General features: G+C 45.6%; 1 protein-coding gene across 2 annotated transcripts in view; it reads left to right on the forward strand.

The window, feature by feature from the left end:
• Window positions 1-423: 423 nt before the first annotated feature.
• Window positions 424-15,769, forward strand: part of rtraf (RNA transcription, translation and transport factor) — a 36,226-nt gene continuing 20,880 nt past the window's right edge. The window contains exons 1-4 of one of the 2 annotated variants that reach the window (XM_038778792.1): window positions 424-607; window positions 3,017-3,141; window positions 6,297-6,396; window positions 10,587-10,664. In XM_038778792.1, coding sequence (XP_038634720.1) covers window positions 547-607; window positions 3,017-3,141; window positions 6,297-6,396; window positions 10,587-10,664 — 364 coding nt within the window. In that variant the 5' untranslated portion in view covers window positions 424-546. Of the gene's footprint in view, window positions 608-3,016; window positions 3,142-6,296; window positions 6,397-10,583; window positions 10,665-15,769 lie in introns of both variants that reach the window. The other variant, XM_038778787.1, reaches the window with a different exon arrangement.

A 15,769-nucleotide genomic window follows, 5' to 3' on the forward strand; every position in this document is an offset into this window, starting at 1 on the left:
CCCTTTTAGGTATTCTTCACCTCAACTATTCCCTGTGGGGGCGAGTTCCACAAACACACCACTCTCCGGGTAAAGTAAGTTTGCCCAGGGAAGAGGAGGGGATGGTCAGGATCTGGAACAGACAACGGGTCAGTGAGCGTGGTGCACGGTGCAAGATTGAGACCAATGGCCGCAAGATGTTACCCAAGTCCAAGGAAAACGATCCCGGTTCCGGTTGCCAAAGGTAACACCCCATCCCAGCACCGGTTGCCAAGGGAGATGCCCCGCCTCCTTTCAGCGCCGCCGCAGTTAACTGCAGTAAACGCCGTGCGCGCCTTTGGCAGGTGGCCCCCGTTGGCGACGTCATCCAGAGCGTGCGTGCGACCGGACGGAGCCCTGAGTGTGACGCGGTGACGTCACCCCGGCACGCCCGTGAGAGTGACGCGTTCCGTCATTCCGACGCGCGCGCCCGTTTACGTGACGCGGTGGCGTCATCACGACGCGTCCGTGAGTGTGACGCGTTGACGTTCCCAGGCATTGTTGGCGAGTTGCGTGGTGGATGCTAAAATGTTTCGGAGGAAACTGTCGGCTCTCGAGTATCATAACAGCGGCGTGTTTGACTGTAAAGGTACGGAGCAGGCAGGGGTTCACCGGGCCCGCCTCGGCTACTCGCACTGTCCAGCTCCGAGGCCAGAGTGGGCGGGCGGATAGATGCGGGCCCGGTGAGCCTTCCCACCTCCACCAGTGCTTCCTGCAGATTTGCACCATGTTCTTAACATAATTAAAGACATCCTAGCGTTTAAAAATTTCAACACCGTTTCTGAATAATGAGCAAAGTGCATCATATAAGCTACTGAATTGCAGTTTTGTCGACAAATGGAGCAGCCATTTTATGCACAGCAAGCTCCCACATTCTGGGGGTTGAAGAGGAAAATGGTTCCCGTACCAGCCTCCCCGGACAGGCGCCGGAATGTGGCGACTAGGGGCTTTTCACAGTAACTTCATTGAAGCCTACTCGTGACAATAAGCGATTTTCATTTCATTTTCATACAGGAGGACTGCCGTTTTTTAAATAGTACCCAAGTCTGCCTAATCTGCATCTCTAATTTGCAAGAAAACAATAAAGTTGAATTAAATATTTTGCAGGGTCGATGCTCTTGAGATTTTATTTGTACTGAGATGCTAGAAGTGGATAGTGAAGCTCTTCAGAGGGAGGTAAAAGTGCACAACCGAAACAAAATGTTTCTCCCCCTCAGTAAATGAGGTTTAAATGGATTTGCGATATTGCAATATACTCTGTTGTGGAAGTGCTTTCCATACTGTTAAATGAAATGTTGGGAGATGTATTGTTATATTAGAAATGGAAGATATTGAGACTTTGCACATGCAATGATGGACAAGGTGGGGCTTAAGATAGAGCATACTATAAATGTAAAGTTGAAATGAAGATAGTTTTGTTGAAGTTTTGGTGGAAATAGCTGCTTGAGGAAAGGTGTGTAATCAAGCCTCAAATGCAAATGTGATATGAAATAATCTATTAAAAATGAACGTATCCTGAATGTTTTAACCCTTATATTCCATTCCAGTTGTAAGATTTTTGCCTCATTTCTAATAATGTTTGAGGATTACTTTTTGCTTTTACAAAGTTGAAAATCTAATTGTATAATTTTTCACTGGCCAACAAAATAAATCCTCAGGAAATCTGGATGAGGTTCAATCTTTCAATTGAATTTTGCAGTTCACTGAAGGACAAAGTTCAGTTGACTGTCTCCAAATAGCAATGATGACCTTGTAATCAGTGAAGTATAGGTGTAATTGGATTTTGAGATCTGAAAAATATTGTCAGCACAGTACTAAGTTACTGCTTCATCTGTGCCAGCAGTTTTCAATAACACATTTTTGGCTTAACCTACCTGAAAAATTACCAGTATTACGATGCTGGAATTTTTTTTCATGATGCTTATTTGACATGTAAAAAATTACTTATTGATGGAAATCAACTCCACAACAAAATCCTACAGCCAGTTACTGAGAGCAGTGACTAATTCATTTTTGTTTGTGTTGATTGAGGGAGATGTGGGAGTGCTCACCACTGTTTTTTGTCTGAGGCCATGGGAGCTTTCATACCTGCTTGAATATGTGGATAATTCCTCATTTTAAATGATTATTTTGAAAGATGACACTTTAACTAATATTGCATTTCCTTAGCATGTGTTCTATTCCCAGAAGAGGGACCATCTCCCAATATGATTTCCTTGGGAGTAGGCAACAAAGTGGGGTTGAAGTAACCATCTGATGAGCAATCTTATTGGAATGGCGGAGCAGGCTCAAGGAGCTGAGTGGTCAACTGCTCCTAATTTCAATCCACGTGTGCTCATCTGTAGACCAGATGAATGAAAATGTTGATGGGCGAATAACAGTGAATGAAAAGATATTTGTGAAAATAAATTATTAATTCAGCTCTATTTCCATATTTTAGAGATAGGATCAAATTGTCATTGTCCAAGAAATCCCTTTATTAAAAAAAAATAGGAATGCTGAGAAAAAGTGTAGTAAACTCTGACGTAGAGTCAATCAAACAAAGCCAATTAGCAGCTTACATTTTGGGTGTGGGGGGGGATACGATAAAGCATTCATCAATCTTAAAACTGGGGAGAAGGTGACTAGTATAGGCTGTGTTTTTCTAAAGGAAGCTTTAATATATACAGTACTATTTTGGAAGTATTGTATAAAGTGAGCATGAGCCTTAAATCTAAATATGAATTATCAAAGTTTTACATGAGAAGTCGCTTGTCGTTCCACACTGGATTTTACTTGTGTTGATTCACCATTCTAAAGTTAGTGGATCAATTTTCAGATCTGTTTAGACGAACAAAACAGTTCTAAATTATAAATGATGGACATAAATTCCCCATGAGGTGGATGGAAGAGTGCTAACACTTTTAATACATTCAATTGGTCTTGCGCTTGTACAGTGCACGTCAAAAGTTATTTTTTAACTAATCTGTGTCTGAAGTAGTTGCTTTTTATATTCTAGATGAGGTGGAATTTAGAAATTTAATTGTGTGGCTTGAAGATCAGAAAGTAAGACATTACAAGATTGAAGAGAGAGGCAACCTTCGAAATGTGCACAGTAATGAATGGCCTAAAAGCTTTGAAAAGGTGAGCATCAATTGGAATCAAATGCTTTGTATGTAGATTAAATCTGCAAGTTTTAGTCTGATGTACTTATATATCGTTTTGCCAGTAAATTGCCATATTTTGCAATCCCTGAGATGGTAGGTAGTGCCTTAGTTTATCATAGTAAGAAGTCTTACAACACCAGGTTAAAGTCCAACAGGTTTGTTCACCTGAGGAAAGAGTAGTTCTCCGAAAGCTAGTGATTCGAAACAAACTTGTTGGACCGTAACCTGGTGTTGTAAGACTTCTTACTGTGCTCACCCCAGTCCAACGCCAGCATCACCGCATCTTAGTTTATCATCTTATCCTCAATACGATACTCCCAGAAATGCAGCACTCTCCAATGCTGCACTGATAATGGGTTCCAAGTTTCTGGAATTGAATGCGAACAGAAGACCCTCTTAACGGGAGCAGGATAAGGTAGAATGCTCTTTCAGAGGGCTAGTGCAGACCCGATGAGCCAAATGGCCTCCTTCATCACTAAAGATTCTGTGATAACTGATGTAGAAACAACAGTACAGAAGTGATGCAAATGGTTTGGATGAGGAGGAGGATCAGTATGCATCGGCAGTTAGAACAATATGGCTTTTCTTTGCCTGTTAACTGGTATCTGCCTTCTGTCAATTCTGCAGCTAATTGCCAATTGTCACCACGTTTGACTTCGAGTTTTGATAGAAATTGCAGCTGACAGATGAAGTGATAAACTGGCATAATTTTTTCCTATGATTCCAGTGAATATATTATTAAATATTTGCCATGGATATTTCAGACTTCAGTAGGAGGGGGAGCTATAATCGCTTGAAGGTGGTCATGGAAATTACAGCACAGAAGGAGACAGTTTGATGTTGATGCTAGATTTTCCATTATCAATCCAAACCCACTCTTGCCATTTTTCCCCAAGTGCTTTTATATTTTTAAACATATCCTAGCCTCTGCCTCAATAACCACTTTGTGGCAGAGTATTGCATATTCTAATAAAACTGTGGGGGGAATAAATGAGCAATTCTTATTTTCCCTTTGTTTTTTTAGTAACCCTGAATTTTTGTCCCTTTATGAAGAACAAAAGCAATCTCTTTACATTCTCACGCTTCCTCAGTGGTAGAACCATTCATCGTTAAGAGGGTCTTCTGTTCGCATTCAATTCCAGAAACTTGGAACCCATTATCAGTGCAGCATTGGAGAGTGCTGCATTGCTGGGAGTATCGTATTGATGATAAGATGATAAACTAAGATGCGGTGATGCTGGCATTGGACTGGGGTGAGCACAGTAAGAAGTCTTACAACACCAGGTTAAAGTCCAACAGGTTTGTTTTGAATCACTAGCTTTCGGAGCACTGCTTCTTCATCAGGTGAATTCACCTGAGGAAGGAGCAGTGCTCCGAAAGCTAGTGATTCAAAACAAACCTATTGGACTTTAACCTGGTGTTGTAAGACTTCTTACTATGATAAACTAAGGCACTACCTACCATCTCAGGTGGACATCAAAGATTCCTTGGTGCTAACCAAAGTGAAGCAGAGATTTCTGGTGTCCTGGTCAATTTTTATTCCTCACCCAAAATCGCTTAAAACTGACTACCTTGTCATTTAGCTCATTCCTGTTATGAGACCTTGATCTGTGCAAATTGACTGCTCTACTTCCTAGTATTACAGCAATCACTGTACTTCAAAAGTACTTCATTGGCTGTAACGCACTTGAGACAGTCTGAATTATGCAGGTTCAATCCTGGCATAATTATAGTAGCGTGCTAACTGCTCTGAGTCTCTACAACTATATGTAGAACTGGAAGATTTGTTTAATATTAGACTTGTGGAAAATTCCTGGCAGTAATGTGCAGACCCACAGTCCAGATGACATTTATGTTCTTAATTGCACCCTCTTGTATCACAGAGTTTCATTAAATTCTTTTCATGTCTGTAAAAAGCAATGATTGGAGATTTGTTGTTGCAAAGAAGCAACATTGGCGGACTGGATGGACTGCTTCTAATTCGCCACCTCCCAGGTTACTGACTCGATCTCGTTCCCTGGCTGTAACTCTGAGGCTGAACCAGACTGTTGGCTACTTCAGAATTTCTATTTGACCCTAAGATGAGCTTTTGATCTGCTCCATCACATAGACTGCCTCATTCCATCTCCCTAACATTGCCAATATCTGCCCCGCCTCAGCTCGTCCAGGCCTTTCTTCCCTCCAGACAGTGCTTTCCATTTCTCACCCTTCATAAACTTAAACGCATCCAAAACTCAAATCCTAAATAACACCGAGTCCAGTTCATCCATTGTCCTCGGGGACCTACATTGGCTTTCAATCCAGCAACACCTTGATTTTAACATTTTCATCCTCCTTTTCAAATGGCTCAGTAGCCTCGACTTGTCCTTATCTCTGTAACCATTACCAGCTCCACAGTCCTTCGAGATATCCGTGCCTTTTCCAATCCTGACCTCATTGCACACTCCGTTATCATTGCTCCACCACTTGGGAGCTGTGCTCTTGGTGCCTAGGCTCTGGAATTTCCTCCCTAAACCTCTTCTACCCCTTTAGAACCCAGCTCTTTGACCAAGCTTCCACCATCCTTCCTTATGTAGTTCAGTGTCACATTTAACATGTGAAGTGCTTGAGGATGTTTAACTACTTTACAGGTGTTTTATAAATGGATGGTGTTGCAGTAATTTCACAGGGAATCTAAGTCTAAAATAAATCTGGCTCAGATCGACAATGTTATTGTGCTTCTAACAAATCCTTGATATTTTATAGTATGGCTGAAAATCGAAGCGACCAAGGATTAGCATGACTGCCCTGACAGTTACTCTGTAATTGGAATTACATGCATACAAATTGACGTGACTTTCTCTGAAAATGGTCATTAGATTTTTGTATATTCGCTACATTTTTATCGTATGAGAAACGTTTAGCAAAGACTTGAAATGTTTATGATTTTTTGTTTACCAGTAAACATTCTTATTGCTAACATGTGCACAGTCCAATGTATTTAATGGCCCAAGATTTCCTGTCATTTATAGTCATCAACGCGGCCTAGTCAACATTTATGAGAAAGCTTTCATTTAACAATTATGCAAATCCTTGTAAATTATGAATTTTGCAAACTTAAAATCTTGTTTTATCTGATTCATTTACTTTCAGTATCTGGCAGATGTAAACTGTCCATTCAAGGCTCAGGAAAGACAGGAAAATATTGACTGGCTTCTGGGCTTGGCTGTGAGACTTGAATATTCAGATAATGGTATGATTCTTTAAATTGCTTGATGTTGCTGACCATTTTAAAATTGGCATTGTGAAACTTTATAACCGTGCTTAACTATACATTTTTAAAAAGTGACCTTTTCTTTACATCATAATTTTCCTATTGAATTTTACAATGTCAGTTTATAAATTAGTAATTCAGCTTTCATTAGATGTAGACCACAATATAACATTTGGGCATGATAAAGGTATAATGCATGTGAATGTTTGTTTCTGTGAAGTGCCTTGATTATTTGTACGCTGAAACATTCAACTGAACTTCAGCCTCTAAGCATTCATTATTTTCAATATACAGTAGTCCCCCTTTATAACGCGGGTGTTGGGTCCAAGACAGCCACCCGCGTTGTATCCGAGCCGCGGATATCCATGATGGGGGTTTTAAATTTATTTAAAAATCTATGCATGCGCTTCCCATTGTGAGTCTACGGGGGGGCGGGGGGAGAGGTCAGACCCCCGTAGACTCACAATGGGAAGTGCTAGCATAGATTTTTAAATAAATTCAAAACCCCCATCGTGGATCCAATTAAAATTTCAGCGGCCGGCTCACTTTGATCCGGAGAAGGAAGCTGCTCTCATTGAAATCAGCCGGCCGCTGAAATTGACACTGCCCGCTGCTCTCTCCCTCCAATCCAACTTTTAAGTTTTAATGTTTCTGATTGGAGGGAGAGAGCAGCCGGCAGTGTCAATTTCTTTTTTTTTCCTCCGGCTTGCCCCCTCTCCCCCCCACATCTTCCAACTAGACCCCTCTCCCCCACACCCTCCGACTCGCCCCCTCTCCCCCCCAACACCCTCCGGCTCGCCCCCTCTCCCCCCACACCCTCCGGCTCGCCCCCTCTCCCCCCACACCCTCCGGCTCGCCCCCTCTCCCCCCACACCCTCCGGCTCGCTCCCTCTTCCCCCACATCCTCCGGCTCGCCCCCTCCCCACACCCTCCGGCTCGCCCCCTCTCCCCCCACATCCTCCAACTAGACCCCTCTCCCCCCCACACCCTCCGTTCGCCCCTCTCTCCCCCCACATCCTCCAACTAGACCCCTCTCCCCCCCACACCCTCCGGTTCGCCCCCTCTCCCCCCACATCCTCCAACTAGACCCCTTTCCCCCCCACACCTTCCGGCTCGCTCCCTCTCCCCACTACCCGCCTGCTCTCCCCCACAGCGTCCGAGCTCACGACCCCTGTCCCCCACACCCGCCGGCGTCGCCCCCATCCCCACACCCTCCGGCGTCGCCCCCATCCCCCCCCCGCCCTCGCCTGCCCCCCCCCTCGTCACTCCCCCGTCCCCCAACACCCGCAGGGCCCCCTCTCTTCCCCAACACCCGCAGGTCCACCCTCCACTCTCCCCCACCCCCAGGGGGGTCCTCCCCCACACCCACAGGTGGGTCCTCCCCCACACCCGCTCCCCCCCAACACCCCGCCCCCCACCTCTCCCCCCCCCCCCCAACACCCGGCAGGGCCCCCCTCTCTCCCCGCAACACCCGCAGGCCCCCCCCTCTCTCCCCCACAACCCCAAGGTGGGGCCTCCCTCACACCCGCCCCCTCCTCTCCCCCCCCAACACCCGCAGGGCCCCCCTCTCTCCCCCAACACCCGCAGGTCCACCCTCTCTCCCCCACACCCCCAGGGGGGTCTCCCCCACACCCACAGGGGGGTCTCCCCCACACCCGCCCCCCTCTTCTCCCCCTCCAACACCCGCCCCCCCTCTTCTCCCCCCCCAACACCCGCACCCCTTCTTCTCCCCCCCCAACACCCCCCCCCTCTTCTCCCCCCCCAACACCCGCCCCCCCTCTTCTCTTCCCCCCCCCAACACCCTCCCCCCCTCTTCTCTTCCCCCCCCCCCACACCCGCCCCCCCTCTTCTCGCCCCCCCCCCCCCCCCCCCCCCTCGGCAGTGTCAATTTCAGCGGCCAGCTGATTATTTCAGTGAGAGAGCAGCTTCCCTCTCTGGATCAAAGTGAGCCGGCCGCTGAAATTGACACTGCCCGCTGCTCTCTCCCTCCAATCCAACTTTTAAGTTTTAATGTTTCTGATTGGAGGGAGAGAGCATCCGGTAGTGTCAATTTCAGCGGCCGGCTCACTTTGATCCAGAGAGGGAAGCTGCTCTCACTGAAATAATCAGCCGGCCGCTGAAATTGACACAACTGACAGTTGGGGTCCATAAGCCCCCCCGCGGTATATCGCGAACCGCGGTATTGCGGAGCGCGGTATAACGGGGGACTACTGTATATGAATACGTTTGTGGTTAGTTTTCTATAGTCTACTTTGAATCTGAATCCGTACAGTGCAAAAGGAGGCTATTTGGCTCATCGAGTCTGCACCAACCGTCTGAAAGAGCACCCTACCTAGACCCAATGCCCCACCCTATCTCTGTAACCTCACCTCGGGGCAATTTAGCATGGCCAGTCAACCTAGTCTGCACATCTTTGGACTATGGGAGAAAACTGGAGCACCCAGAGGAAACCCACGCAGATTGATTGATTTATTGTCACATGTACCAAAGTACAGCAAAAAGTAATTTTCTACGGCCAAGACATGGAGAGTAAGTGCAAACTCCACACAGACAGTCACCAGAGGTCGGAATCGAACCCGCGTCTCTGGCGCTGCGAGGCAGCGGTGCTAACCACCGTGCCACCGTGCTGCGGTGAAAATGGAAGTATCCTAACTTTCCTCTTTAAACTATTGAAATTTGATTCTTAAAGGGGGAGCAATGCTGTTGAGTAGAGGTGAGTATCTAAAGTATCCCCCTCCCAACCTCCTTCAGCCTATGATTTTATTTATTTTATGTCCCTTGGGAGACATATTAAAAATTTCAGCTAAAACTGTGCTGGTTACCTGAGTGAGCTGGGCTGCAGAGTACAACAGGTCCTTTGGTACCTATTCCAGGTGTACCAAAAGGTGAATAAACCCCGTATTACTCTGCCTACACAATGCAGAACCAAAATTAGGAGGAAGTTCTAATGCAGAAAAATAAAGATGTGGAGGTGTGTGGGGTTACTGGGATAGGACGGGGGAGTGGGCCTATGTGGGGGGCTCTTTCATTCAGAGGTTTGGTGCAGACGCAATCGGTCAAATAGCATTCTGCACTGTCAGGATTCTATGATCCTAACTTGGAATGGTTTACCGAATAGATTACTGGAGGCAAAAATTTTAAAACTCTTTCAAACTGTAGTCACATGACATGGTGGGGAATTTTTATGTTGGAATTGGGGGTTTGCATTTATGTGATGGTTACATCAAATATATAACGGGATTAGTTTATAGAAAACCAAATTTCTTGTATGTTAATTTTAACTAAATGTGACCGCTTGTCTTTGCCATATGTCAACCCTCCATTCCTATCATGCATATCTGAAAGTGGAAATACTTTTTTAAAATATCCAGAACCATCAATGTTAATTTGTTTCAAACATGCAGGGCGTCTAGAACATGAGGAAATTGATTATGTCATAGTGATGGTGCAGAATTGTGAGGCTGTGTAATTCACTTCTGCCGTTAATGGTTGAGGTAGAAACTGTCAACATTTAAGATTAAATAAGATAAGTGGATGATGCAAAGAAGATAATGGCATGAAGAATAGGGTGAGCAAATGTTCTTACGATACTTGCAAGCAGGGAGAGAAGGGAACACTTGGTTTGGCTTGCAAATGACTGCAGTCCTGCACTGTATGTTGTTCATTCTAAATAGCCTCTGAGATGGCTTAGGAAGCACTTAGATGTAGGTACAACCCCTACCAGAGCAGCTAAGAGGTATGCAATGGAGCAATAAACACGTGAGAAGTTTAAATTGCTGACCGAGGGCGGCACGGTAGCACAGTGGTTAGCACTGTTGCTTCACAGCTCCAGGGTCCCAGGTTTGATTCCCGGCTTGGGTCACTGTCTGTGCAGAGTCTGTACGTTCTCCCTGTGTCTACGTGGGTTTCCTCCGGGTGCCCCAGTTTCCTCCCACAGTCCAGAAATGTGCAGGTTAGGTGAATTGGGCATGCTAAATTGCCCTTAGTGTCCAAAAAGGTTAGGTTGGGTTACGGGGATAGGGTGGAGGTGTGGGCTTAAGTAGGGTGCTCTTTCCAAGGGCCAGTGCAGACTTGATGGGCTGAATAGCCCCCTTCTGTACTGTAAATTCTATGATTCTGTCAATAAGCTTGTTTTTAAATTATGATTGTTGTTTTTTGCTTTACAGTAGATAAATACAAGAATTGTACAGCAGAAAGTGTAAAAAAGGATGCTACTAAAGGCACCGATCCACTTGTTAATCTGGATGGTAAGTAATAACCATGCTCAGCCATCGTTTACTGCAAGAGGAAGATGCATAAATGAAGCACTTATATGCATTGTCCAGATTGACCAAAAAGTGGCGAGAATCAGTATGTTTTTGTTGAAAGGCCCAAGATATAGCCTGTTAACATCTGGAGGCTATAATCAGTTTCTATGTTTCTATCATTAACACGTGCATTTGTTCTTGGATATACTATAGAAAATGTCAGGAATGTGCCATGGAGAGAGTCATAGATGTAAACTTTTATTATTCCCTTAAGAGTCACAGTCACAGAGAGAATATGGCACAGAACGAGGCCATTCTGCCTATAGGGTCCATGGTGGCTAAAGTGCATGTAGCAGGCAAATGGTTTCAATCCACCAAGCTTTCCCAATGCCATTCTGCTACAAAAGATTTGAGAATGGAAGCTCCCACTGCTCTCAGGCTAAGTGATACTCTACTATTTGAGCTAATTCCCCTGTCTCTCTTACTGGGTTGCCAGTGCATGTCTCTGTATTCATTTCTTTACGATGATTAGAAAGGCTAATCTTGGTTTTTAGTGTTTGCCAGAAAGTGGTATCATCCAATGAGACAATCAGTTATACAGGGTTTTAGCTCTTCTAGCAAGCCAATCTTAAAGTTTGAATTACACTGTCACCTCATTCATGCAAAATAGTTTTAGGTGCTTACAAATGCAAAAGTGTTTGTATAACTCAGGAATTGAGGCCCAGTGCAACACCTGGGTATATTTAAGTCAAGTGTGATTCCTGGCACTTCATGCCCCTGTGTCATGTGAGATTACCTTTAAGAAACAGGTGTTTATAAAAATATCTGTAGTGGATGTACCTTAAAGAAATGGGTGTTTATCAGTGATGTCAGAGTGTGGGTGGAGCTGGGCTGTTTGTCTGCTTTACTTTTGTGTGAGGCTGTTTGCTACAGGGTTTTAGTTTTTTCAGAGAGAAGAGCTGCAGTGAAAGCCAGCAGATATGCATGGATCTCTCTACAAGCTAGAGTGTTCATTTGGGTGATTTCAAAGTGATAACTGCTCTCAGTAGAGAATTTAAACCTGATCTGTGTTAAAAAAGGTCTTTTGTCTTCTGGATGTTGATAAGGAAAGATTACGGTTTACTTATAGAATATTGTATCTGTGGGGAGGATTGGTGTTGATAGTTGATAAGATGTTTACTGTGGGTTTATAAAGTGTTAACTGGTTTCATCTATTTGGTGCATTATGGGAGTTGTGGTTTCATCTATTTGGTGTATTATGGGAGTCTTTAGGCTGTCAGTGACACTTTCTATGGAATATCTTCAACGTCAAGCAGATACCTCCGTTTTCTATTATCAATGGTTAGTTCCGTATGTGTAACCCTATGCATGTGAACAAGCACACTACAGGCCTCGCTGCCAAACTGAGGCAAATTTCAAATGACATAACTTTGATCTGTCAGCTACATAGCAGTCTGAGACTGATATCTTCAGTATAACTATATCTAATCTTCACTCATTTCCAAATCTGTGCTAGATTTCTGGTTTCACAGTAGTTCTGTCTACCTGTGGTGTCCAGTGGAGGTTTTAATTTTTTGATGTTGTAGCTCTACACTATTCTGTAAAAGTTCCAGAAATGAAATAAATTTGTGCATTTATTCATACTGCATTTCTTTATCAGATGGTGTTTGATTGTTCTTGGTTTGCTTAATTTGCATGTTATATGAATAAAAGTGTAAAGCTTTTGATGAATAGAGGTGGGGGAGAAAATTCTAAAATATCAAAAATGAAAAGTTTGATTTGCTTCTATTAAACTTGAAGGCCAGAAACCACTTGGGTGCAGTAATGATGCAGAACCCTTGGGGTGGAAGTCTAAAGATCCCCGAAGGCAGCAGAGCAGGTAGCTAAGATTGTTAAGGCACATGGGGTGCTTGCCTTTATTACGAGACATAGAATATAAGAGCAAGGAGGTATGGTCACAGCTAAAACACTGTGTGCAGTTCTAGTCACCACACTATATGATATGATTGCCCCAAAAAGGGTGCAGAGGAGATTCACCAGGATGTTGCCCAGCTGGAGAGTTTCAGCCATGAAGAGAGGATGGTTAGGCTGGGGTTGTTTTCCTTAAAGCAGAGAAGGCTGAGAGGAGCACATCATCGAGGTGTACAAAATTATGAGGGACATAGGATGGATAGGAATAAACGTTTCCCCTTGGTAGAGAAGTCTACCAGAGAACATGGATTTAGGGTAAGGGGCAGGAGATTTAGAGGGGATTTGAGGAAAGCCTTTTTCACCAAGAGGGTGATGGGAATCTGAAACCCATTGCGTGAAAGGGTGGTAGAAGCAGGAACTGCTTTAAGAAACATTTAAATGGTGCAGTTTACGAACATGGAGATAAGGCGGAGCATATGTTAGCAGGTCAACTTCGGAGGGAGGCAGCGGTAAGGGAAATTGTTCAGGTGAGGGATAGGGCAGGGAAGTTGGTGGTGGCTCCGAATCTGATTAACAAGGTCTTTGAGGAATTTTATGAGAGGTTGTACAGGTCAGAGCCATCTGGGGGAGACCAGGAGATGCAGGAATTTCTAGATGGGTTGGAGTACCCGAGGTTGGGGGAGGGGGACAGGGCTACATTAGGAGCGATAGTGGAGCAGGAGATAAAGGATGTGATTGGGAGGATGCAGTCGGGGAAGGTGGCAGGGCCGGATGGGTTTCCGGTGGAATATTATAAAATATTCAAGGATAAGCTGGCACCCCTGATGGTGGGGATATTTGAAGAGGCGATTGGGATGGGCTTGTTGCCACAAACCTTGGGGCAGACATCGATTTCACTGTTGCTAAAAAAATATAAGGATCCGACGGAGTGTGGGTCGTATCGGCCCATATCAATTCTGAATGTGGACGCAAAAGTATTGGCGAAGGTACTGGTGGGTAGACTGGAGGAGTGCCTCCCGAAGGTGATAGGTGAAGATCAGATGGGGTTCGTAAGGGGGGGGGGGGCAGCTCTTTTCAAACGTTGGAAGGGTATTGAACGTCGGTATGGCACCGGCGGAGGGAAAGGAAACAGAGGTGGTTGTGGCATTGAATGCTGAGAAGGCGTTTGACTGGGTAGAATGGGGGTACTTGATGGCAGTTCTGGAGCGGTTTGGGATTGGCCCAAGATTTGTGAACTGGGTAAAGCTACTATATAAGGAGCCGAGGACGAGTGTCCGCACAAACAACATCAGCTCAAGATACTTTTCTCTCGACTGTGGGACTAGGTAGGGATGTCCTATGTCCCCCCTGCTGTTTGCACTTGCGATTGAGCTGTTGGCCATCGCATTAAGAAGTTCGGGGGTATGGAAAGGAATAGTGCGGGGCGGGGATAGAGCATAGGATGTCCTTGTATGAGGATGACTGGCTGTTATACGTGTCGGAACCGAGAGTGTCGAAAGGGGGAATATTGGAGCTGCTTCGAGTGTTTGGGTCTTTCTCTGGGTACAAACTAAATCCAGACATCTCGGCCGGGGGGGGGGGGGGGGGGGGGGGCGGACATTCCGCGGGGCAGGGACTCACCTTAGGTACCGGGGGGGGGGGGGGGGGGGGTGCTCCGTAGGTGCAACATTTCTAGTTTGGTGTGGAGAGTGGAAGCTAATCTAGCAAGGTGGGATGGTCTCCCTCTGTCACTGGCAGGTCGGGTACAGGTGGTTAAAATGAATGTGTTGCCGAGATTTCTGTTTATTTTTTAATGCCTACCGATTTTCCTGCCAAAGGCTTTTTTCAGAGAGATTGCGGGAACGATTACTTTGTTCATATGGGGAGGGAAGGTGGCCAGAGTTGGAAAGGTGCTGCTACAGAGGGGAAGGCAGGCAGGGGGTTTGGGTCTTCCGTACCTAATTATTACTCCTGGGCGGCGAATGTGGAGAAGGTGCGGAGCTGGGTCAGAGGGGTTGATTCCCAGTGGGTCAGAATGGAGGAGAGTTTGTGCAGGGGGTCGGGACTGAAAGCACTAGCAACAGCGCCGCTCCCGATAGCCCCGGGGAAATACTCAGGGAATCCGGTAATAATAGCTTCATTGAGAATTTGGAGGCAGTTTCGCCAGCACTTTGGGTTGGGGGCAGGTTCAAGATTTTGCCATAAAGGAGATACAGAGCTTCCCAGTGGAGCCGGCCTCCACATTGCTGGAGGAGGTGCTGACGACAGGGGGACTGGAGAAGGGGGTAGTGTCAGCGGTGTATGGAGCTATTTTGGAAGAGAAGAAGGGATCAAAGCGAAGTGGGAGGAAGAGTTGGGAGAGGATATGGAGGAGGGATTCTGGTGTGAGGTGCTCCGGAGAGTGAATGCCCCCACCTCATGCGTGAGGTTGGGGCTGATACAGCTGAAGGTGGTATACAGAGCACACCTCATGAGGATGAGGACGAGGATGAGCCAATTCTTTGAAGGAGTAGAAGATGTGTGTGAACGCTGGACCAGGGCCCTCAGGAGGCCATATTCGGGGTATTGGACCAGCCAGGGTTGGAAACGGGTGCGGAGGCAGATGTTGTAGCCTTCGCCTCGTTGATCGCCCGAAGGCAGATCCTGATAGGTTGGAGAGCAGCCTCTCCACCCTGTGCCCTGGCGTGGCGGGGGGACCTGTTAGAATTCTTGACTCTTGAGAAGGTTAAGTTTGAACTGAGGGGAAGGATGGAGGGGTTCTACAATTCATGGGCATTATTCATTATGCACTGTCAAGAACTGGATAACATTGAACATTAGTTGGGGCGGGTGGGGGGGAGGGGGGCTGTGTGTTTTAATGGCAACTATGGGTGATCCCTAATTCCTTTTTGTCATTTGTTTGTGTGAACATGCAGGCTAATGTTTGGGGTTTGGTGGGGGGATGGGATCGTTGTTATTGATATGGGGATCGACATATTTGTTACTGTTTATTGTTGGTGGGAGAAAATGTGAAAAAGAAGAATAAAAAATATTTAAAAATAAAAAAGAAGCATTTAAATGAGTGTGATAGCTTGACTACAAAAAGATAGTCGAAATGAGCTGTTCATAAACAAAGTTAATCATCTTTCATTTATAAAAATAACAAAGTTCAAAATACAGAATGAACTCAAAAACGAGAGCAGCGAACTAAACATGAAAATAACAGAATAGAATTC

Source organism: Scyliorhinus canicula, chromosome 2 (genome assembly GCF_902713615.1).
Source record: "Scyliorhinus canicula chromosome 2, sScyCan1.1, whole genome shotgun sequence".
NCBI classification, from domain to species: Eukaryota; Metazoa; Chordata; class Chondrichthyes; order Carcharhiniformes; family Scyliorhinidae; genus Scyliorhinus; species Scyliorhinus canicula.